Here is a 24,169-nt window from a genome sequence, read left to right on the forward strand (position 1 = left end):
TTAGCTTCCGGTTGTCACGCATCCCGCTTGTTCGGGGGAGCCCGATAGCGATTCATCGAACAATGAAATTCCATCGAGGCAGAATGCCGTAATAATAAGATTAAAATCTAACCGTTTCTACTAGCCGGTAAATCGGTTCCGCGTATCGCTTCGCAAACAACAGGTTTTCAATTACTCAGGTGTGATATATCGTTCATCGTTCATAATTTAATTTCCTTCCGACATTTAATTACTACAGAGCATTATTACTAATTACAATATTACAACAAAGAGTTTGCACCTTGCACATACATTATAAAAATGTGAGAACTTTTCTGTAATTTAATAACGTTTTACCTATGAAAGTCCTAAAGAGTTATTAAAAAAGTAAATATACAGTAATATGTCATCTAATTAGAACCTTCTTTCACATTCTCTTATATAACTCAAAAAGTAATTTTTGGAGATATCATAGCATAAAATAAAAAATCTATATTAACAATTATATAATAATATAAACTTGATAGCTATGTCATACTATAAAAAAATAATTTTTTATTATATATAAGTTTAAAAAAATGTTTATGCCATACAAAATTTAATTGACGTCTAGCAAAGATAACTTTTATAAGTCTTGTTAACACTTCTGAAATCGTTTCATATGCGTTTTCATTTTTTAAAGCAAATTCCCGTATGTGATAATATTATTTTTTAGTTCCTTTTTTCCTTAAGAGATTATTCATTAAAATGTTATTTCGATCAAAATTTTCATGGATTTAGAAATTTTAAGAAAACGTGCGGCCCAAAGCTGTCTCGTTCTCGTTCAGCGAGATTAATGTCACGTCCAAGATTTAGATATACTCGAATAATGTAAGGAACGAGAAAAGGGCAAAGCACAAGCTGATCGGTGCGGGGTCGACAAAAACTATTCTTCCTCAGCATCTTCGATATCAAATTCACAGTAGTTGTTGACATCCATCGTGGTAAAGACTGCGGCGGACTGTTGTGCACTAGTTTCGTAAATTCCGCTAAATTCTGAAATGGTAAATGAAAAAATATTGATTTTATAAACAAGAATACATGCGAACAATAAATATTTTGTAAAAATGCATTTATTAATTTGCATTTCCTTTTTTAAAAAAACTTTGTTTTCCACAAATATTCTCTATGTATTTTATATACATGCTATATTACTTTACATCTTGACTATGTCTCCCGACTATGCCGTTAATTTACCGTAGCCGGGAACGGAAATCTCTTCGTAACCATTTCATACAATATAACACCCATGCTCCATATATCACTCTTGAGTTCATACGGCTGTATATCCAGCACTTCCGGAGCCATATAATAATAAGATCCTGCGTGACAAGTTATCGAATCTCTACGAAGCAAAAAATAATAAAATAAAAAAATAATAAAACTGCTTATAAGATAGAATAAAGAGATTCCATTTATATAAAAATTTATGTAATTTATACAGAATTAGAATATATAATTATACGTAATTTATATAAAAATAATTAATCATTGTAGGGTGACATAATTATAGTGCATTTTAAACTTATTGATAATATCAAAGACTAGTAATTTAATAATACAATTAAGAAACAACTTGTTTAAATTGAAATTAACTCGTTAATCCATACTCTTGGATATTTTTTGAGAGACCAAAGTCACCAATCTTCACGATGTCCCCACGGTTGCCAGTCAACATGATATTTTCTGGTTTTAAATCTCGATGAAGAATTTTGTTCGAATGAATATGATGCACTCCCAAAGTAATTTGCGAAAACAAATACAATGCATCCTAATAAAAAAATATTTTTTTAAATACCATTTTTCTACATTAATAAATCTGTTTTTGTAAAACATCTACAAAATTATTTTTGGAACACATTGATCATAAATAATGAAGAACTTTTTAACAACCACATTATAAACAAAACGTAAATTATTAATACAGATTCAATTTTAATTTTGATAAATTATAATTTACTAAATAATATGTGTAATCAATTATTATAAATATTATTTCAAAATATATAATTTCATGCATAATTTCAATATAATGTAAGTTTGTGGTTGTAGAATTTCTCGAAATTTTAAAAGTTTTTTTTTATAATATTCAAATTACAAGTATCTATAATATGAAAAATTACCTCCTCCTTGAGTGGAATTTTTCGTTTTTCTAGCAAATCTTTGAGAGTACATCGAGTCGCATATTCCAAAAGAATGTAGCTGTAATTATTTTGTTTCCATGCTCCATAATAAAACACTATGTTTGTGTGCCTCAATTTTTGTAGGCATTGTACCTCTCCTAGCGTTCTCTGAATTACAAAACATATGTCAAATTTTATATTTTACTTTAAAAAATCAATATCGTGCAATTATGTACCTCAGAAGGCGAATGATTTACTGCATTACTTAAATCTTGCACTTTTATAACAAATGGCTTGCTGTCTTTCTTTCTTCTCACCAAATACACAGTTCTAAAAGTACATATTAGTCTGTAGAAGGTAAATCTGATTTGTACAGATACCAATTTATATAGTTACACATTTATTCCAAATATGTAATAATATACCCAAATGTTCCCTTTCCGAGTATGCTTTCGCGTATGTAGTCATCTATGTGCACATCCATCTTCGTTTTCACACAATAAGAAACTGAAGGTTTAAAGTGAAATTAAATTTCGTCCAAAACAAGTATGAAAATATTTTGATTGTGACATGAGTAGCTCTGCTTATTGAAGGACTTTCAAATTCAGCTTATAATAGATTATATAAACAGAAATATGTTCAAATGTATATTACTCTTCTAATTTACACAACAATGGTACCTAAATTTATGTACCATCTAAGCAATATAAATAATTATTATTGATTCAAAAAAATTCAAGGAGTTTGAATAGGTATCAATTTATTCTGATTATTCTCTGAATTAAAATAAAGTTTCTCTGAAATAATATTCAATAAAATTTTTATTACAAAACATTTGCTTTAAATTTCCGATTAAAAAAATACCAATATTTTAAAAAGTCTTTAAATTTATATCACTTATGCTATAACAATCGTGATATTTGGATAGTAATTGTCAACAAATTAAAATTACAATTAAATGATATTTTATTTACTCTTTTTTTACAAATAATGTAATGCAGATTTCTCTAAGCGTTGTGACCTAAACTATATAAAGAGAAAACATCACGGTTATCAAACAATATATTTTGTCTAAAAACGGATTGCATACTTTCAAGATAAAGACTTTTAAGATAAATATCAAACTCCGAGAGGAGCGTAATATATATTGATTATTATAACAAAAACTAAGAAATTTCTTTTTTTTTTAGTAATAGTAATTTAGAAAAAAAATAATGAAAGTTATTTTCTATGGTAATGTAAAGGTACCCACAACGAAAAAAAAGATATGCAGCTACTTTGTTAGTGTTAACAAAGCGTCTAATGATAATAACGTACGTACTTGTAAAAATCCCATACGTATGTTACGTGTTGTTGAAAGAGAAAGACAAAGAGAAAAGACTAAAAGGATGGAAACCAAACGGTGATTATTGCAACATTTACTCACGGATAAACAAAGCAAATCGCTTTATGTCCTAGCACAATATGGGATTAGATGATATTGCAATATATAAATGTATATATCTTTACTCTGATATCTTTTGAACTTTGTCGTTACCGACCGCATTTCAAGAATTGTTAATAGAACTGTTACTAGACTCTATCGTATTGGCGCTATCATTTCCGGCGGACACGGACACGCGTGACTGCTTCAGGCTATCCAAGTACTCTTGTTGTGACGTCGCCAGCACTTGTGAAAGTATTTGGCTGTCTTCCCAATCCGTCAGACCTAGAAAAGTTACAAAAGTTACTACAAAATTCTTGCAATTTAATGTAGAATTTCTCTAGAAGAGTAAATTTTTAACAAATATTTATTTGAAAAGGACAGTACGTTATAAATTTAAATTAGTAATTAAGAGAATGTAGAAAAGAACCATGTAACGCAAAATACAGTAAATCTCATTTTTTTTATTCATATTTAATAGAATTTAATTTTAATTAAATAAAAATACGTTGTATATGCGTGCAATTATTTAATATTATTTATTTATCAAAAAACCAAACTTTGAAATAAAAAGAACAATGTTAATTGATATTTCCTTTTCTTAAATGTAAATAAACACGATTTGAAAATACATTCTCACCAAATACTTCGGGAGGAAGGCGATTGAACAATGAAATATCGGGAGACGCGTTTGCCTCTTTGCTACTTCCAGGCACAGGCTCTTGTGGCATCATTTTTCCCTCGAAATCCGATGGCAGATGGGATATACTGGATCCTTGTTGAGTCGATTGATGTTGCGGCGATCTCTTGCTATATCGTACCGCATCGCTGACCTAATAATCACAACAAACAAACGCTTTTTATGTACAATATCTTAAGCTTCCATCGCGAGAATAAAGGACAAAACGGACCTTTGGAGAATTACGTAAGTTATCTTGGCTAGTTTGTGTCGTGGTCGGAGAAGAGGTATGGCTACGCTGCTGTCCACGACCTCCATGTGAATGAAAGTGTGAATGATTATGTTGCGCGCTCGTAACTGTGCTCGTACTGCTACTACTGGCTGAACGCTTGATTCAAAAGTCGTTACTGAGTCTTTCTGCTCCAATAGAAAAATAACTGATATGATAATAATTTAATTTTTACTTACTGCTTTACGCATCTCATTATCACGTAACCATTGCAAATAACTTTCCCGAGCAACTTGCTCCTCGATGGCTTCATTAGTCGCCTCCCAGTCGGTAGCTTTTATTTTATCCTCCAGCATTGTCTTTCATAAAATCGAAATATTAGAATGTTTTTGGATATATATGAAATCAAATAAATCCGCATGCTTATTTACGAGTTTATTATGATTACCTGTTCGATATGCAACTCCTCACTCTGACGAACAGCATCGGATATCAGAGCGCGATCGGCAGCACCAGGATTATATGATGGCAAACCTAGTCCGACGCCTATAGTAGCTTTAAATGGGTCAACTATACTGTTATAATGACTATTGCGCTGATAAGACAGCCTGATTGGTTCATTATCACTTTCCACCATAGTATGAAAAATATTGATAGGTTCTAGAAAAAAATAATAATTAGATAATAAGAGAAAGAGTAACAAAAATCCTGTTACACAAAAGTACATACCAGTGCTATAACAATATAATTGAATACTACGATTGTACATTTCTGACATAGCTTGCATTTCTATATGATTTCCATGAACATACTCTTGTCTTTTCCTGTCTACATAAGTGCTGAAATCCTCCGCCACAAAATGAGAGAAAAATTCCTGGTTGGAAGCCTGAAAGATACGTAATATTTATCAGATTTCATTAAAATAATGTTATCTATATAATGTTACACACTTACAATATAATCCATGCAGTGTTTTCGCACAATTCCATGCATCTCCTGATCGCCATACACTTGATCTGCTACTGCTCTAAACAAGCAAGCTCCATCCTCTGCCATTTTCTTCAGTACAAGACCCTTTTTCTTGAGGCGCTTCTCAAACCATCTGTCCTTCTAGATTGTCACAAAACGTAATCTATATTAGATAACACATTGTACTTGTATAAAATATTAAATTTAATAATACTTACGTCCTGCCATTCAGCTAATGAAACATCATTTTCAGTATGTCCTGTATATTCATCTCCACTATTGTAGCCATTTGCCAATTCGTGTTCCAAATTTGAGGCATTTCCCACAATGCTTACTCTTCCATTTACACTAGTATCTGTACCTGAATAAATCAAATTTATTATATTACATTCTGCATTTATAAATTTCACAATCTTCTATTTTAATAATGTAAACCTTTCATTACCTTGCGAGCCATTGCAAGAAGCAGCAGGTGGAGTAGCCTGCCTCTCACGCTCTCTCTCTCTCTCCCTTTCTCTACCTCTATCCCTTTCTCGTTCACGCTTCACACGTGAAGGTCTACCAATACAGCTATTAAAACATTAGTATATTCCTTATTAAATATAAGCATAAACCTATACTATAAAAACATGCAATTCCTTTTGTATATCCTAATTTATGTAAATAAATTTTACAAGTGCACTTTACATCTGTTTTCAGCCCTTTGCACTATTTTCAAATACCTGTGGGGACTGACTCTCTGTCTGTGACGTTTACCATGACTCGGGCCACTCCCATCTTCAAAATGTTTGTCTTCACGGCGATCATTTGTCTGCAATAAAAGTAGCACACATTAGTTAAAAAAAAATTATTGTTGAAAAATAAATCTCTTCTAACTTTCCTGATTAAGTATTTGATCGCAATTATCGACTGTGTACAGTATGCACCATAATACAACTCATAGCTCACTTTATAAGTAAATATTACCATTTGACAATTCTTTTGCAAATGTCGCTATTTGTCGCCCACCAGCGTTATTCAATAGTTAATGTTTACATCGTTGGATCGATGCACAAGAACACTGTACAATATTGAGACTGCAGTCCGAAATAAAAAGAGGGGTCATCCCTCGTGTTACATACCTCGTACGAATTTCCAGTCAGCACGAGGGAACCACTGTGAGATCCGTGATCGCTTTGGACTCCGTGTAGATCGACGGCGAAGCCGCTGGCGCCCCGTACCTAGTCAGCGAGTTGGCAAAACTTCTGTTTTAGAACCTGATCCTTTTTTTTGTAAGCAGAGAGACAGAGCAAAGTCCGGAAATCGTGTTCCGTCTCTCACCTGATAAGGACTGTTCGGGAGGGTGATGCTGCCGGAACTGTGCTCGTTCTGCACTACCCCGTGATGAACGTCGACCTCGGGTCCGGCGCCTCCCTCGCGCGTCCTGTCCTTCGGCGCATTCGCCTTCTTCTTCGATAAAATTGTCATGATCGCGAACGATCAATTCCTGTCTTTATCTCTATCTCTGTCTCTCTCTTTCTCTCTATCTCTCTAGCTCGTCCTCGTTGCGGAGCGATACGTTCGTGGATCGGATCACGATCGCACGCCGTGTCGCCCTGATGCAATCCGTTCACCCTCACGATTGCCAGCGGGACCGTCAGCACACCTATTACGGTTTTTTTCCCCACAGACAGAACTGGCGAATGGAGTTCCGCGCGGACAACCGCGCACCTTCCGCGCTGCCTCCGGTCCCCACGTTCGCGTCGTTGCGTCACTCGTATGTAGAGAAACTTCGGTCAAGATGACGTCGTTTCGTGATCACCGTCGTGTAACATGCCCGAGCAAAAGCGACACCATGTCGTTGATCGCTGATATGCCTGGAATGTTTTGTCAGACGGCCATATTCACCCTGATCGCCTCGGCTCCGTAGCATCCGTAGTAGCGATGCCAGTTGATGCCAGTTCAAAGCCTTTTTACAGCCAGCGTGCACCCAACGGAGGGGATAGCTGCGACACTCGACACTCTCTTCGGCCTTCCCCTCGAGCGGTCGAATCGACGAAGCGATTATTCGCTGTCTTCTTCTCACTCGAGTCAACTCAAGCTTTCAAAAAAGAGAGAGGGTAAATTCCAAATATTCCAATTGCTCATCACGTCGCCGTGTGTGCACGAAAATGTCTAGGGATATTGCAATTGGAAAGTACCCTAGTGACTTCGATTGCCCCGTCGATTCGACCACTCGATGCGTTCGAGGCAGACCGAAGAGTTGGAGCGAGTGCTGCAACTATCCCCTTTCGGCTGCACTTTGGCTGCAAAATGGCTTCGAACTGGCATCATTTCTTCGGAGAATGCTTGATCTTTGGGTAGGAGCATTCGCGAAGTAATTCCCTATCAATTTCCATCGAGAGAAAATCGCTGTGCCTCTTCTTGATGGTCTTCGGAACGCATCCATTAGGGATCGAATTTTAAATGATTTAATGAACGCTAAACTTACACGATTTCTTTGTCACTTTTCCTTCAGCTTGCCTCAGCTGCTTAGCTGTCAAATGTGAATTGAATATATTAATCAATTAATTAAAAATACGTAAGAAACGTACAGATAAATAAAATCAAGAAAATGCTACGCGGATACGAGGGCGTGAGGTATATCTCGGATAAACAAATGGTAGTATTTGATATTGGCAGCGCGTACACGAAGTGAGTACTGCAAAAAGGAAAATTTATTTTCATATATTTTCTTATATTCTCACTTCGATAAGATATATTTATATACGTTTATTGCAATACAGATTTGGCTACGCAGGAGAAGTATCTCCACGTGGTATCATTCGAACGGAAGTAAGATGCTCAGAATCAAAGAAGATACGCAGAATCATTGATTATAAGGATGTCGAAGATCTGTATCAATTACTTGTAGACTTTTTCCATCTATTGTTTTTTAAGTAAGGCTAGATACGTACTTTGTTGCTATTTAGCTTTTTAAATGTGAAAACTAAAAAGGCATGTAAATGCGATAATTGTGTTTCTGCAAGTTTGAATAAACTCTTCAAAATCTATTTAAACTTTAAGAAATATGTGTGTTGACTTTACATGCCTTTTTTAAAATGCGATATGTTTTGTTTGTATTGAACAATTATATAATTCTTTAATAAATATAATAATTGTTTATGCAATTATTATATTTATGTTAATTAAATAATTATTAAATTAACATAAACAATAATTAAATTAAAACCAATTGGAAACATGAAAAATAGACTTCAAATGAGAGGTTTCAATATACTAAATTTAAAATAAGACTTTAGCTTATTCTACAATAACATAAAGCTATAAGGTTGTAATGCATTTTAAAACCAAAAACTAATTAGTAAAAAGAAAACTAATTGGACGTAAAAACGTAGTTTATAGCCTTATATTTATACTATTGTAAAATAGGCTTAAAAGTTCTTGTGTTTTTACTATGATACGACCTAGAATTTCTATTTAAAATAATCCATATGTGATACAGATATGTTGTAATAAGTCCCAAAGATGCAAGGATATTGCTTTTGGAGTCTCCATTGGCAGTGACATCATTCAAAGATACCATTGCAAAAGTAATGTTCAGACATTTTGAAGTTGGTTCTATACTATTTCTACCAAGTCACTTGGCAACAATCAGCACTCTCGGTATTGACACAGCTTTGGTATTGGATGTAGGATATCAGGAAGCAACTCTAATTCCAATCTTTGAGGGAATACCAATACTTAAAGCCTGGCAAGCATTGCCGTTAGGTGGACAGATTGTACATGAGTGAGTCATACTTTTTTTCTTTTGTATTGAGATTTACTCAATGTGGGCTTATTTATAATTCTATGGTTCTCATAATTTTTAGGAATTTAAAAAAATACTTTCAAAATACGAGCAATCTAGATTTGTCAGAAAAGATGCTGGAAGATATCAAAGTAAGAACATGTTTTGTAACTACATTAGAAAGATCTGCAAAACTAGGAATGGAAAATGCTCCAACTTCGCCTCCCGACGTCACGTATCCTGGTGTTAAAAGAATTGTAATACCCGGAGAAATTAGAGAAAAGGCGTTCGAGATATTATGGGAAAGGGATAACGACAATCTTTCTCTGCCTACTATGATACTCGATGCTATCGCCAAGGTAAAATTTTCACTGTAACTCCCTGTCATGATACAATAGAACTTCTAATGTTCCATTTCCACTAACGCAAATTAACTTTGATCTCGATTTAACTTGCTCTTCATCTATTTTTAATTCTAAGAATTAGAAAGATAAAGTTTCTAAAAATTAGAAAGTTAAACCAAGATTAAGGTTCATTTTTATTAGTAGAAATGGACATAAGTTTGTTATGTAAGAAAGTGCATGTTTCTAATGTCAAATTACTTAATTTTAAACCGCAGTGTTCATTGGACATAAGGCGGGTGTTGGCCGAAAATATAATACTCGTCGGAGGAACCACTATGACGAAAGGCTTCTCGAGTCGTCTAAAGTCAGAACTGTTGGCCTTGATTAAAAGCGATCTGTACAAAACCAAATTAAAGATAGAATCGTTCAAATTCCATACAGCACCTAGTAAACCAAATTACACAGCATGGTTAGGTGGTGCTATTTTTGGAACGACAGATTTACCATTGCGATGTTTAACAAAGGAAGTGTATTTGAAGACAAATCGAGTTCCAGATTGGTCAAATCTTATAGATAATCAAAAAGATGAAACTTCTTACGAAATATGAATCGATGAGCACATCATAAGATTAATTTAACAAAGCATTGTATAAAAAGCAAGCGCTAAATAACTGTAATTTATTATGTTAAATAATTGTAATTATTTATAAAATGCACATATAATGCAATTGTATATATAATTGTATCATTAATAATGCACTTTTTGTACTTTATTAATTATAATCGCGTTTTCACAAAATACTGTTATAATTCCAATTGATTGATGATATTAAAACAAATCAAAATATATCAGAAGAATCTGTTATTATTGATCTTCACCTGCGTATTTATACAGCGTGAAAAATCAAAACGCTCTTAATCATAGAGTTGTAAGAAGGGTAAGTTTTTCGTTGAGTTGCAATTGAGTTTTTATCAATTGAGATAACGCAACAACCATTAGGAGATCCTTAACATTACTGTTAAACATTTCGTCAAATTGATCGCTCGTCATTTTCGGTACTGAATGCACCATATCTAAAAGAGCTCTACCCACCTGAAATAGCAGAATAATTGCGAATATTAACTAAATAATAAACATTTTACAAATTAAAGCAAGTGTTTAACATTTATCTGTATTTACTTGATTATCTGGCAGCTGCTTCCCTGCTAGAACATCATCAACATATGCCAGCACTTGTTCCAGCATTAAAGAAAGTTTAGAGCAAGCCTCTGAGACTTGTGCAAGATCCATCATAGGTTCTATTCCTCCAGTAGACTTTATTCCGGATGCTTGTATGTGAGAAGGCAATTGTGTCTTTGAACATAGCTGCAGTCCTACTACTTCTGGTTCATAACACTTAATCTGTATAAAAAAAAATGTAATAATATTAAAAATAAAAAGATAATACAAAAATCTATATCTAATGAATATAATTTATATATAGTTAATGTAGATTTTTTAATTAAAAGGTATTTTTAAATTGACTACAGAATTCCAAATTCTTCTACAGTTAAAGTATGCTAAAAAATGAAGAGAGTAAAAGGTGATTTTATGTTAATAATGAAAAAAAATTTTTGAAACTATAATATATGTTAATGTATTTTAACAATTGTTTTATTATATTAGCATATAAAATCACATTTTATTCTCTTCATTTCTGTATGTACATTAATTATGTTAATAAATTGAAAGCTAATTCAAAGATATCTTCTAATAAAAAATGTTGATTATTTTAGAATTCCCTTAACACTCAATGAATCTTTTTTTCAGATTCTTAAACACAATGGGTCATTTATTTTTTTAGTTCTTAATAATTACCATAATCTCCATATTTTTAAAACAAATTTTTTATATATTTTTTAAGATAGAAAGTTGCAAACGTCATATTTATCTTATTAAATAAATATTCTAACAAACCTGAACTTTGACTGGAGTGAACATGGAGCCCTGTTTGCCATTAGGTACACCCAATGGGACACACACATAAGCTTTGATTGCCATCCTTGTTGTATTTGCCAGCGTAGTGTCAACTGTCAAGTGTACTGGATTATTGCACTCTCGCACATAATATTCGTGAATAACAGATGAATGTGTGGTAACCTACAACATATTTTGTTTAGCGCACATCAAAAGAATATACAGGAATAGACTACGATTAAGAGCTATGACAACCTCATTGCCAGTGGCCCACCAACCAACGATATTTTCTTGAGCATTGACACGATGATTCAAGTCATATAGGTCCATTCCATAGGTGAGATCTGCCTCCACCTGGCTCTCAGATTCCTTGTGTGGTACACAAAAGCAGTTTGTCACCTCTACAATTCCCTTCTCCACAGTACCTGGAATCAAGATCATCATAAATTTCAAGATTACATCTATATGAATTATTCATGTATCGCTCATGTCACATTTATATAAATCTTTTTCGTGTAGACAATCAATGTAAATCATAAATTAAATAATACAATACAGAAAAAAGTAATTAAGATTAATATATGTGCTTTCAGTATTGATAAAATAAAAATATTAAAAATAAAAAACAAAATATTTTCGCTATTTTTGATAAAATCTGAATCTTCTATGAGCCATGGATTAATGTTTTCATAAATAATACATAGTTTATATAGTTTACATTGTACACACATAACATAGATTAATTATTATATATTTTAAATGTCCAACTTTGCTTGAAACAACATGAACGAACACGTGTCATTGAAGTCGGTGAAAGATCACGTCTCTCTCATGGCCGGTTATAGTCATGTATTAGCTGGAAAAACACCAATTTTAATTATTGTTCACAACGTTACCTAGTAAGGTGCCGATAACGCGCAATGATTCCGCTTTTCGTCGTTCATATGCATCTACGACTTGAAACAAAACCACGGGATGCACCTTGACGGTGAGGTTAAGCGCCATGTTTACTGCACGAAAGGAATTGGAATGAACGTGTTCCGGTATTCCACGACAGAGAGGAACCTGAGAGCGGCCACGGCGGCCTTTTTCCTATAACGCTTCGAAACTCCTAGAGTTGGTATAAAGAGAGTTGCGACAATGGCTGTGTTCCGTTTTTACTGGCAGTACTGAAAATTTATAGTTCACGTCACATATACTATACATTTTCAGTACTGGCAGTTAATATCGGAACACAACCAATGTATGTGCCTAATGCTGATTGGCTCCGCCATTAAGGGGGAAATTACCGGTTAGCTAACAGTTAGGTTAGGTAGATTAAATAGAGCTGTACACACTGAGTGCCTTGGACTGTCGTTTTATCTTTGTTGTTCACTGAATGTTAAACAAGGATAAAATGATACTCGGAAGAACTTGGTGTGTATTCCCGAACGCAGCCTAATCATCTTTGGTTGAAGAGTGTGTTTACGTGTGTCAGTTGATACAAACTCTTTTGCAGCCTTTTTGCAAACTCTAGAAAGAATATTAATTCTGAAAAGAATATTAATTCTGAAAAGAATATTAATTACACAAGTGTAATTTTTGTCAATATTTTTTTAAAGCCAAAAAGTTAACTTTTTCTTAATAAATAATTAAAAATAATGATATACAAATATAATCTCAAATTGTTTTAAAAATTTATCTATTTTTTTATTTCTTATTGTTAACATTTTATTTATTATTCCAATATTATTGTCATGTTATATGTAGACTAATGAATAATATTAAAGAAAATATGTTAAATAGTCTTTCTGTACACATTGTTTAGTGAGATGGTACATTGTGCAGCAGAAGGATGTCAAAACACTTTAATGTAATAATTATTTTTTTATTAACATATAATTTTTCTTTTAAACATTTTTTTTATATAACAATTTACGAGAAATTTAAGATGATTGAGTTAAGTATTTGATCCTGGTATATTTATAAAACTAATTTTTTCTTAGCATAATCTTTCTGCTACATAAAATAAAAATCTCCTTAAAATAATCTTTTTAAATTATATAATTCTAATTGTAAGTCGTAGAACTCAAAATGTAAAAAGCTTATATATATTTAAAAAAAGTAATGATTATTTAAAGTTAAAATTTTGTTTCATTGTTATTGAGAGCTTTCCAGCAACAAAACATAGTCATACACTGTGTGACACAGTATTACACAATATCAACTAGTAAAACACTGCTTCTATCAAAGCTATGTGTATTCGACCTCTCATGAATAAATAATATCGATCATTTGACATGGTTTTCAAAATTGTGCAGAAATTAAGGTTAAGAATGTTCGCTGTATACGAAAAAACGGCTCTGTATGATTGTGTCAAAATTAGAAAGCATTGAACTGTATATACATTGTGTTACACAGTATTGCTTGCTCATATTTTGAAATTGGCGCTAGGTAGCTATATATTTTCCCCCTTAAGGGTGCGTTCAGATTCCTCACTCGGGTGCACCCAGATGTCATTTTATTTTTGTTGTTTATCGAATGTTAAACAAGGATGGAATGATGCCTGAGTGCACCCGGGTGAGGAATCTGAACGCAGCTTAAGAGGATGCTAAAGTACCACGAATTACCGACATTTACAGTGCATTAAATATTTTTGGATTGGCTTTACAGAATCACAAAAACTTTTTTTAGAATTGAAATACGCGTAAAAAGAAAGGGTGCTCAGGTCAATTTTATAAGAAAATCGAACAAAAATTTAATAAATCATTAAAAATTCACTCGTATAGCCGTCACCCGAGGTTAACTTTACCTTAATACAGAAGTTGTGTAGCTCGTGAGTACAAAATGATAGTAGAGCACCCTTCAGAAAACATGCACGAATAACACTGACCTTGCAAAGTTACGATTGAACGTCTAACAAAAAAGATACGCTAATGTGCTTTTACCACGCGCATATTTCGCTCAGCGAAGCTGAACTGTCATAAACAGAGCAATATGGAGCCCAACAGTAGTTGATAGGACTTTTCGCAGATGGCGAAATAATCAAAAAACAAAAACAGATCTATGCAATGGACAAAGAGCAATAGCCTGGTCTTGCTCGAAAAATAATCTACAGTGATCTGTAGGACCGACGTCGAGGAAGTTCTTCTGTTACTTTAGCATCCTCTTAACGGCGAGTTGCAAAATGGATGTGACACGTAGTTCCTATTCTGACCAGAATAGATGTGCGTCACTAGTGTACGGGAGTTTCGAAGCGTTATAGGAAAAAGGCCGCCGTGGCCGCTCTCAGGTTCCTCTCTGTCCACGACTTGAGAAGACTCCCCCTCCCCTTTCCCAGTAATCAATATTTTTGCATGACCACCAACCGAATCGAGCGAATCTAAAAGGAACTAAAATTTATTTCAGTTTTTTTTTAATTACTACATTATTTATCGATAAATTTATTTTAAATTTAATTAGTTAATAACGATTTACGTAATGCAAAATCATTACGTTATCATTAAATTTCTTTAATTTTAATTAATTCCAAAAAATTTTTTAATTGTACATTTTCGAATATGTAATTATTTTTTTTACATAAAAAAAAATTATAGTAATTATATATAACATATATATTATTTATTTTACAAAACAGTTATATTAATCGATTAATTATCCTAAATTTTGATTTTTAAAATCCGATTACTAAGAGACTCGTGAGATTAATCTCTAATCTTTCTACATCCCAATCAGCAATGTTTTTTAAATGTTTTATTAAATATTTAAAAAACATTGTATGCTGATTGGGATATTTGGGATATTACTTGACTCTTGTTGGGTTTGCGAGAAATGGAATAATAAATAGATGTCATTGGTGTATATTCTTCTTAGCCAACAAATCAGATTCGAATTTGATAATAATTGCTAATAATTGAGAGAACATGGCAATATAATATTTGTATGTATGTATATACATATATTAATTTTTAAAAATGCGGAAGTTGTTTCTAAAATCTTGACGAGTCATTTCCTTGTGAGCAGTAAAAAAGAAGATTCGAAGAAAGCGTGTGCTTGAACATGAAATTACGATGAATCTCTCATGTTTAATCAGCACATGCGAAGAGTATGCATTTAGAAATTATTGCAATAATCGAAAGTCGAAATTAATATCGGTGAACAGTCTCCTACAAAGCTGATTGTACTTGTCCTAAGTACGCGTTCTAAATATGATATTCTAATGAAATCTTGGAGTATATAATAGTTGTTTAGGTTAGCCCGGACCAAGGCTGGCCCCTGCAAGATTTGCCTGTTCATTATTCATTTAATTTTCGCATGACGCACATTGCGATAATCGGATCGCGAATAACATGACGATTCTCTGGAAATTATTGACTAATCCTGGTGTCCTACGAAAACCAGGATGCTGCGGGGTCGGCGTGTCACAGAAGTATCTATTTGGCTCGTGCCTGACAGGGCCGACTGTCAGATTCTCGAGGAGAGGCCGCCTGCTTGTTGGACTGAGACATCACACGACCAATGCCATCCGATCCGACACATCCATGCCCATAGTGCACACTGTTAAGACGAAGAAACGATCAGAATTGAAGACCCTGATTTTATTGGCCGCTCCTGAGAAGTGGACTCTGATGAAGGCCATCGCTCTGCTGCTCGTGTCGTCCAGCGTAACGATGGCGGTCCCATTCTGTTTTGGCAAAGTGATAGACGTTGTCAATACCGTGGAAAAGTCAGACATGAAGGAGAACCTCAATCGGCTAACACTTGCTCTGTTTGTAGTATTTCTTATAGGTGGGGTGAGCAACTTTGGCAGAGTTTACCTGATGTCGACGGCAGGACACAGGATCACACAGTCCCTCAGAAAACAGGCGTACGCCGCTATCATTCAGCAGGAAACGGCGATGTTTGATAAAGAAAGTACAGGAGAACTGGTTGGACGATTGAGTGGTATGTTTTATACCCTTTGCTGGATGTAGTTAGTGTGACCAGATGTTCTGCTTTTCATAGAACAGAGATGATTGTTTCACTGTTTTTACAAACATATCAAATGTCTCAATTTCAAAAATATTGATACAGTTAACAAAAGTTAATTTTGAGTTAGCACTAGAAGTACTGATGTTTTCTTTACTCACTAAAGAGATGAAGAAAATTACTATAAAAATAAGAATGTGTTTAAAACCAAATATTTCATTAGTAAGACATAATTATTGAAAAGTCAGTTTCAAAATTTTTTATACAAGAAACAAAAAATATTAATTAAAAAAAAAAGAAGCAGTCAAAATTCCTGATACTTTTAGTGTTGTCATTCTATGCATTTATCCTCCAACATAAAATTGTTCTCTTTTGGATTAGAAAATGTCCAATCATATTATAACATATTTCTAAGACATTAAAATCTTTTTATTCTGAAATTATTTAATTACTTTTCCTTTCTGATTATTTAATTATTTTTTAGGAGACACACAACTTATTAGCTCGGCAGTTACATCCAATGTATCAGATGGCTTGCGTTCCGCTATCATGGCCATTACAGGAGTGTCCATGATGTTCTATGTATCACCATCCTTAGCCTTGCTCGGTTTAGCTGTAGTACCACCGGTTGCAGTTGTAGCTGTTATTTGGGGACGCGTCTTGAAAAGAGTCTCTAAGGATCTGCAAAGCAATCTTGCGATAGTCAATACAACCGCGGAAGAAAGAATCAGCAATATAAGAACTGTAAAGGCATTCGCCCAAGAAAAACGCGAAATTGAAAGATATAGTGCCAAACTACAAGACGTTCTGAAACTATGTTACAAGGAGAGTTTATATAGAGGAATGTTTTTCGGCATGACTGGTCTTTCTGGGAACGCTATTGCCCTTTCGGTCCTTTATAATGGTGTATTCATGGTATCAAATTCCGATATAACGATTGGAAGTTTAAGCGCCTTTCTATTGTACGCTGGCTATGTAGGCATATCTCTGAGTGGATTGTCTAAGGCATACAGCGATTTAAATAAGGCTCTAGGCGCAAACACTCGTCTGTTCGAGTTGATTGATCGACGGCCGCTTATTCCCACTGAGGGCGGGAACATTTTAGAGAAAGAATTATCAGGTAATGTGACGTTCCAAGATGTCTTCTTCGCGTATCCAACGCGAGAGAAGTTGTCCGTGTTGAAGGGTTTCAGTTTAGACGTAGAGAAATGTTCTGTGACGGCTATCGTTGGCTCCTCGGGTTCCGGCAAATCTACTGTGGCGTCGCTTTTACTGAGACTGTACGATCCTACCAAAGGATCGATATTCTTGGATAATCACGATCTCCGTCTGCTCGATCCCATGTGGGTAAAGTCCCAGATCAGTATTGTATCCCAAGAGCCGATTCTTTTTAGCGGCTCAATAAGGGATAATATATTGTACGGAATGGAGTCTGCGATGGATTCCGATGTAATAGAAGCTGCGAAACAAGCGCACGTGTTACAGTTTACAGAAAAAATGACAGACGGATTGAATACGATAGTCGGAGAAAGAGGTATTGCCCTTAGTGGCGGACAACGTCAAAGAGTCGCCATTGCCAGGGCGCTAATAAAGGTAAATCATTACTTAAATTCGTCATTATTAAAATGACAACCGTCATCAAGGCATAATGTTTCTTTTTTTTTCTAGAAACCAAAAATTTTAATACTGGACGAAGCGACCAGTGCCTTAGACGCAGAAAGTGAATATTTCGTTCAGGAAGCTTTAGAACGTGCTATCCGTGGAAGGACAGTGATAACGATCGCTCACAGGCTTAGTACAATAAAGAATGCCGATAAAATCGTGGTGCTTGATGGCGGACAAGTGGCGGAAATCGGCACTTATATCGAGCTAATGAATCTGGAGCATGGTCTTTTTAAAAAATTAGTAAAACATCAAACGTTTACATAAATGTACAGAAATCGTTAATTATTTGCAGATTTGTTTTCATTTTGGCCTATCAATGTATTATATGTATATATTACATATTGTATATATTTATTATCCTTTAAACATCCAAGATAATAAATAATTCCATACATTATCGCCGTATTTCTTGGTGGGAATACTTATATCGATATCTGATTGGAATAAAAATAAAAGAGTGCAATATTATATCTAGTGCTGTATGTTTATTGCTGCATGTTATAGAAAGATACGTAACATCATTCGCGAAAATAGTTGCATAGACGGCGAGATATAATTATTATACACTGTGTCATCGGCAATATAATACTTTCCGATTGCTTATTCCTGTTCCCATTTCTTTTAAAATATTTAATTTTTCGTTAATAAGGTCAGGTACATACATCTACGAATAAAAGATACAAAATTGACAATCTTTCAGTTTTATATATTTTTTTTATAAAATAATGTACAGCTATTTTTTTCTTGGATATCCACATTCGTATATTATGTGTTATTAATCTATATTAATTCTTAAATTAATATCCCATTCCTACAATATTCTAATAACGTTTCAGTTATTACCGAGACAGCATCGAATTCGCTTGAGAACATTTTGTGTGCAAATACATATAACTGTAAGCGATTCGATATCATGCTAGCGGGTTCTAATTTGTGGATCGATTTTTAATAAGGTCGGTTTTATCAGTTTACAATTGGCCGCTTTATGATTTTCGTTCAAATTTACTCTCGTATGATTCGACTTTAAACCGCGTTCTTTATTTGTTAAAAACATAGGAAACGGAAGGAACCAGAATGCTAAAGTCTCATCACGAAGAGCTGGCCGTAAATTTGCAGAACATAGCTTGCTCCACTAGAGAGTCTTTTTCTCTTTTATATATAGCAAACACTTGTAAAAAAAAAAGAAAATACTTGCCTACTGGCGATGATAAAAATCGTAAAATAATCTTAAAACACTGATTATAAACAATATATTCGAAATAATCCCGAGTTTTTAGCAGTTTTAGGCTCGTTTGCACCAATAGCTCAACTTAAAAAAAAAAACTAAACTTTCTTTTTCTAAAAATTGGAAAAAGATCGAAAGTAAGATCTTGCGCACAATAACAAAATATTAGATATTAGGAATAGAAATTAAAATTTTAGAATCAGTTTTCTCAATGAATATTAAACATAATGCACAATGGATACGAATAAAATCTAAATGTGCCGTACAAGATACAACGTAATTTATTATTTATCTATAGTGTTCATTGATAAAATTGATAAAATTTTAATTTTTATTCCTAATATCTAATATTTCTCTTGTGCACAGGGCCTAAGCTAAGCTATAAATTAGTGCAAACGGTCTTAATAAACAGCTCGAAACAATATTGTCTCCAAATGCTATTAAATATAGTAAAAAGTTTTGTAAGGAACATGTCTGTAATTGATCTTAAACATATTCTCAAAATTAACTGGTTCCAGTGGCATTGTATATCTCGAGATTTGATCGGAACTTAGTATAAGGCTGTGATTACGAACAAAGCTGTTTCATTCACTCTGATTGTGAAAGGTTGCACGAATCTATAATCATACATCAGTATTTAAAAATTTACTCATTAAATATACCTGTCCAATATGTAATATACATTATAAGTTATAGGCACAACCTTATTCTAAGCAGATATCTGTGGTATTTTATTTGTATAAATCCGTATTGAAATGTTTACCAAATTTGACTTCTATACAAGCGTTCAATACAAGGTTTCACAGTGTTACAAACTTTTTTTTTTAGGAGTAGGCAGTGTTCTTTTCCCTCCAAGAGTTGTAGAAAATTCACATTTCGATAGATCTCTTTATAAGTAAATACCAGAGGCTTATTCAGTCTAACGATCCAAAATAAATAAAGCAGCATTAATATTTAAGATAGGATGTCAAGAATTTCATTGAGCATCAACTAATGTCTGCTCACTTTAATCTCATCATTACTGATTATGGAAATTATGTGCGTACATATATACACATATACATATACATACATATATATACATATATATGCACGCAAATATATTTTATATACCGCGTCACAAGCAACTTGTTTATGCGCAAAGATATTTACGTGTTGGTTCGTACTGCGAGTATCTATCTTAAGAATAGATATCAAACGTTAAACAAAGGAGGAAGGAGAAACATGCGATCAATTAGATAAGTCAAGATTAACTTTTCGATAATTCCTCCATTGTTTCCTGCTCCATAGGTTCATCCTGTTGAAATGTCGACAATGACTCCTCTTCATCGACCTCCATTAATTCCAGCGATTCCTTTCTACATGCTATACTCTCTATTACAGAAGATTGGTTCCCTTTTATCGTGAGGCATGCCTTATTGCCCTGTGAATTTGCTAAACTGTCATCCTGAACGTCCGTTAATTTATCGTCCTTTGGAGATTGACAACCGACGTTATCGGAACTCTCCGTCGTTTCGACAACAGGCGAGCCAGGCTCGAGTTTTTCAATTACAGACGTTACTTCTTTAGATTTTTCTGCGATGATTATTGGATCTGATACCATAGATTCGACAAGGGCTATCTTGTCATTGGAAATCTCCATAATATTCAAGTTATCGTCATTAAACTCGGGTTCCTGTACTTCTTGCCCATTGGTGTTGCTGTTGGAAGATGCTACCGTAGGAATGGTTTCTAGAACTTTATCCTCTGCCTCCGTACTCTCCGCTTTTGGGCTCACAGGTTGCTCACGTATGAAACACTCTGTGGAAGAAACTGTTGCGGCCGCTTCTTTGAAGTGTTCGGGTTTTTCCGTTTTGTATAACGCTTCGCTACTGGATACTATGACCGCGCTTACGCATTCTGACGTGGCCGTGCTGTCCTTTTCCACCGACTGCGACTCGACGAACGACGTCGCGTTCACTGCGTTTTGGTCGCTTGTGGAACGCAAGTTCTCTTCATCTATGTCCTCGAAGATTGGCACGCGCTCCTCCTCCGGTTTATCGGGAACTCTTTCCTCCGCGCCGCTCTCAACCGCATTGTCCGCTAGAACAGATCTCATCTCGACATCCGTCTGTAATAAATTTTCAGTTAATCTATTTTCATCGTGAGACATCTCGTTAGGTTCTATACGCTCGGGGCTCGAATTGGTCAGGCTCGTCTCTTCGTTTTTCATGGGATGCCCAAGTTCCTCCTCCACACTGCCCAACGTCGATGGGTCCACTTCTTTCTCACTGGACTTGTCCATACACTTGTCGTCAGATTCGAAACGTTTCGCTTGGAAAGCAGCCTGCAGCTTTCGCGTGGTGTCCGTCGTCAACGGGATCACCGTCGCTACTACAGTTACCGTCGTTGTCGCCGCCGCCGATGTGGATGACGTTGATGTCGCCGCTGTCGTTGTCGTCGTTGTCGCCGTGATAGTTGCTGCCGCAGCCGCCGTCGTTGTCGTCGTACTCGTCGTCGTGGACGTTTTGGTGCTCGCTGCCGCTGTTGCTTCGATCTCCTCGCTTTCCATGTCTAAATTAGGTTGAGAACTAGTGTCCTCGTTCATGATCGCCACCGCTATGTCGGTACCCGGGATCGTTGAGTCGTTGGGGACTGTTTCGACAGCCGGTAGACTCTGCACCACTGGAACGGTGGTCGTCATGGCCTCTGATACCGATCCGTGTGACTGCAAATTTAAATTCGATATGGTGGAAAACTCTGAGACAGAGGTAATATAATTGGATGCTGCGAGGTCCGTTCTAGAAGTAGCCTGTTCGAGCTTCTCTCGCATGGACTCGTCCGCGAATAGATTCTTGGCTAGCGTGGAGTCAGCGGCCGGTATCACGCCACCATGCAGAAGCGGTGGCTCATTCTCAACAGTATGTACGCTAATTGTAACAGTGGAACTGCAGTCCTTCTCCCAGTACTCCATCTCGACATCCTGCGTGGTTGGCTGCGCCGGTTGCGCCGACGGTTGCGTCGTCGGTGACGACTGCGAGGAGAGTTGCGATGATGGCTGCGACGGCGACGGTGACGGCGATGGTGACGGCGGTGGCGGTTGCTGCTGCTGTTGCGTGACGGAGGCCGCGTCCTCCTCCACGGACCCGTTAACCATACCGTCGCCCGTCTCGCCACGCCTGGTTATGGGCCCGGGTTCACGCGTCGACACCACCAGGATGTTCTTCTCGATGGCGCGCATAAACTTGTCGACGCGATTGTATTCCTTGCGCGGCGCCGTTAGCAGCTCGCATATCCGCTGGACGGTGAACGGCGCGTTCACGAACGATTCCAACCTCTCGAGCAGGTTGCTCTTCATGGTGTCATAATTAAAGTGCTCGACGTTGGGACAAGGTGCGAGCTCTAGAGTGGGACAGCTCTCGTAGAAGTCTGTCATCACGCGGGTGAGCTTCTCCCGGACGAGGGTCTTGATCAGTGGCCACTGGTACACGGGGTCGCCGGTCTTGGCAACCCAGCACAGATAGTCCTCGAGCTCCTGCGGGATCACCGACGGCCGCAACTTCTGGAACTCGTCTAGCGCCTGCAACACCTCCTCCAGATTTTCCATCTTCTCCGCCGCCGCCGACAACCACCACCGACGAGTCTTCTGCGTTTTCTCTCAATTATCCCGATTGTCTGTTAACGAGACGCGCCGCGTAAATACTCAAGAAATCTCTGATGGGGTCGGTTTCCGCGCGGAGGGAAACAACCAACGAACCAAAAACGTAAACTAGCAAACACACCGGCCACAAAACAGCAACAATGAGAACGACAGGATCGCCAACTGATGCGCGCCACAAATTTCCAAGCGGTAATTTCGCTCTCTTTCCAAATTTCCAATGGTCGTATTCATAGGACTCAACCTCAACATTTGAGTGAGCGCTTGCTATTATTGGTGTATTCTTCTAGATCATCTAATCAGATCTTAGATCTAGAAGAAGTCCACTGAATGCGACCAATAATATAAACCAATCCCACTAACTCCGATTAACTTAATCGTCCGATTAAATTCATTGAGCTGATTATTCAGCTGATTATTCCTAACCTAATTTTCTTAACCTATAATAAGTTTAAAACTTAATTATTTGATGTAAATTTTATATAAATGAATTATAATTTGCAGAAAATGGACAAGGAAAACAGATTACGATAAATTTGAAATTTTGCAATTGACTATTTCCAACACAGAACTTACAGCAGTATTGTTATAACATTATAGCAATGTTGCAACAGTATTTCTGCAAGCTTCTGCGCTGGCTATACGAGTTTTTAAATTTAATCGGCTAATTAAATTAAAAATATCTATTTCCACTAATGCAAATTAACTTATTTGATCTCGGTTTAACTTAACTCTATCTTTCTAATTCTTAGCTAATCTTCTTACCTAAGCTAATCGCCAATAATGAGACCGATCCAATTTCAATATAATTTTGATATATTATCGAAAAACGCAGGATTTTTTTTAAAAGTTCTTCAGTAGTCATCGAGGCCATATTAGGCCAAAATTGTGACATCATTATGAGCGAGAAATTACACGTAAAAGTTACTTGCGTGTCATTTGTAAATAAAGAAAATTTGGATAAAACAAAATAATGGAATTGCTTTAAAACACTTGTAAAAATGGGCCTCTATTATTCTTTTCTTCTCTGACAGTCAGTAAATAGTCGTAAAAAGCACATAAAATGAAGCCTATTCAGGCAGGAAAATAAACGTTGAAAAGAGTAAAAAGTAATAAATGCTTTTATGTATAGAATTCAAAGATAACTTTACTTGCAGTCCATTTTTACGAATTTGGTAAAGACA

At 35.5% G+C, this 24,169-nt stretch overlaps 6 protein-coding genes across 8 annotated transcripts; 2 read left to right on the forward strand and 4 right to left on the reverse strand.

The window, feature by feature from the left end:
• Positions 1-187: 187 nt before the first annotated feature.
• Positions 188-2,940, reverse strand: LOC105201641 (serine/threonine-protein kinase Nek5). The gene is made up of 6 exons (XM_011169733.3): positions 2,567-2,940; positions 2,378-2,471; positions 2,142-2,309; positions 1,629-1,789; positions 1,216-1,363; positions 188-1,014 (listed from the first exon to the last, which is right to left on the reverse strand). The coding sequence occupies exons 1-6, from the start codon at positions 2,623-2,625 to the stop codon at positions 748-750; spliced, it is 897 nt and encodes a 298-aa protein (XP_011168035.1). The 5' UTR covers positions 2,626-2,940; the 3' UTR covers positions 188-747.
• A 149-nt stretch (positions 2,941-3,089) lies between these two features.
• On the reverse strand, positions 3,090-7,521 carry LOC105201642 (OTU domain-containing protein 5-B). Its single transcript, XM_011169734.3, has 12 exons — positions 6,762-7,521; positions 6,563-6,661; positions 6,164-6,252; positions 5,887-6,011; positions 5,660-5,802; positions 5,427-5,582; positions 5,202-5,358; positions 4,921-5,132; positions 4,712-4,831; positions 4,476-4,631; positions 4,205-4,397; positions 3,090-3,849 (listed from the first exon to the last, which is right to left on the reverse strand). Exons 1-12 carry the CDS (start codon positions 6,906-6,908, stop codon positions 3,689-3,691), a joined length of 1,758 nt encoding a protein of 585 aa, XP_011168036.1. The 5' UTR covers positions 6,909-7,521; the 3' UTR covers positions 3,090-3,688.
• A 353-nt stretch (positions 7,522-7,874) lies between these two features.
• On the forward strand, positions 7,875-10,403 carry LOC105199706 (actin-related protein 10). The gene is made up of 5 exons (XM_026136579.2): positions 7,875-8,114; positions 8,207-8,359; positions 8,926-9,210; positions 9,293-9,569; positions 9,830-10,403. Exons 1-5 carry the CDS (start codon positions 8,035-8,037, stop codon positions 10,160-10,162), a joined length of 1,128 nt encoding a protein of 375 aa, XP_025992364.1. The 5' UTR covers positions 7,875-8,034; the 3' UTR covers positions 10,163-10,403.
• LOC105199707 (eukaryotic translation initiation factor 3 subunit F) lies at positions 10,207-12,631 on the reverse strand. The gene is made up of 5 exons (XM_011166908.3): positions 12,408-12,631; positions 11,767-11,936; positions 11,512-11,694; positions 10,735-10,956; positions 10,207-10,647 (listed from the first exon to the last, which is right to left on the reverse strand). The coding sequence occupies exons 1-5, from the start codon at positions 12,514-12,516 to the stop codon at positions 10,474-10,476; spliced, it is 858 nt and encodes a 285-aa protein (XP_011165210.1). The 5' UTR covers positions 12,517-12,631; the 3' UTR covers positions 10,207-10,473.
• Positions 12,632-15,290: 2,659 nt separating this feature from the next.
• Positions 15,291-18,593, forward strand: LOC105201643 (ATP-binding cassette sub-family B member 10, mitochondrial). Of its 3 annotated transcripts, none has more exons than XM_039451407.1 (4): positions 15,292-15,434; positions 15,892-16,434; positions 16,943-18,051; positions 18,127-18,593. In XM_039451407.1, the coding sequence occupies exons 2-4, from the start codon at positions 16,032-16,034 to the stop codon at positions 18,385-18,387; spliced, it is 1,773 nt and encodes a 590-aa protein (XP_039307341.1). In that variant the 5' UTR covers positions 15,292-15,434; positions 15,892-16,031; the 3' UTR covers positions 18,388-18,593. The 3 variants fall into 3 exon arrangements, with proteins under 3 accessions (XP_011168037.1, XP_039307341.1, XP_039307340.1); XM_039451406.1 differs by having other exon boundaries at positions 15,298-15,683; XM_011169735.3 differs by having other exon boundaries at positions 15,291-16,434.
• Positions 18,594-18,808: 215 nt separating this feature from the next.
• Positions 18,809-23,382, reverse strand: LOC105201644 (serine/threonine-protein phosphatase 4 regulatory subunit 2). The gene has a single exon (XM_011169736.3). The coding sequence runs from the start codon at positions 22,932-22,934 to the stop codon at positions 20,598-20,600; it is 2,337 nt and encodes a 778-aa protein (XP_011168038.2). The 5' UTR covers positions 22,935-23,382; the 3' UTR covers positions 18,809-20,597.
• Positions 23,383-24,169: the final 787 nt, after the last annotated feature.

The sequence above is a fragment of the Solenopsis invicta genome, chromosome 7 (genome assembly GCF_016802725.1).
Source record: "Solenopsis invicta isolate M01_SB chromosome 7, UNIL_Sinv_3.0, whole genome shotgun sequence".
NCBI classification, from domain to species: domain Eukaryota; kingdom Metazoa; phylum Arthropoda; class Insecta; order Hymenoptera; family Formicidae; genus Solenopsis; species Solenopsis invicta.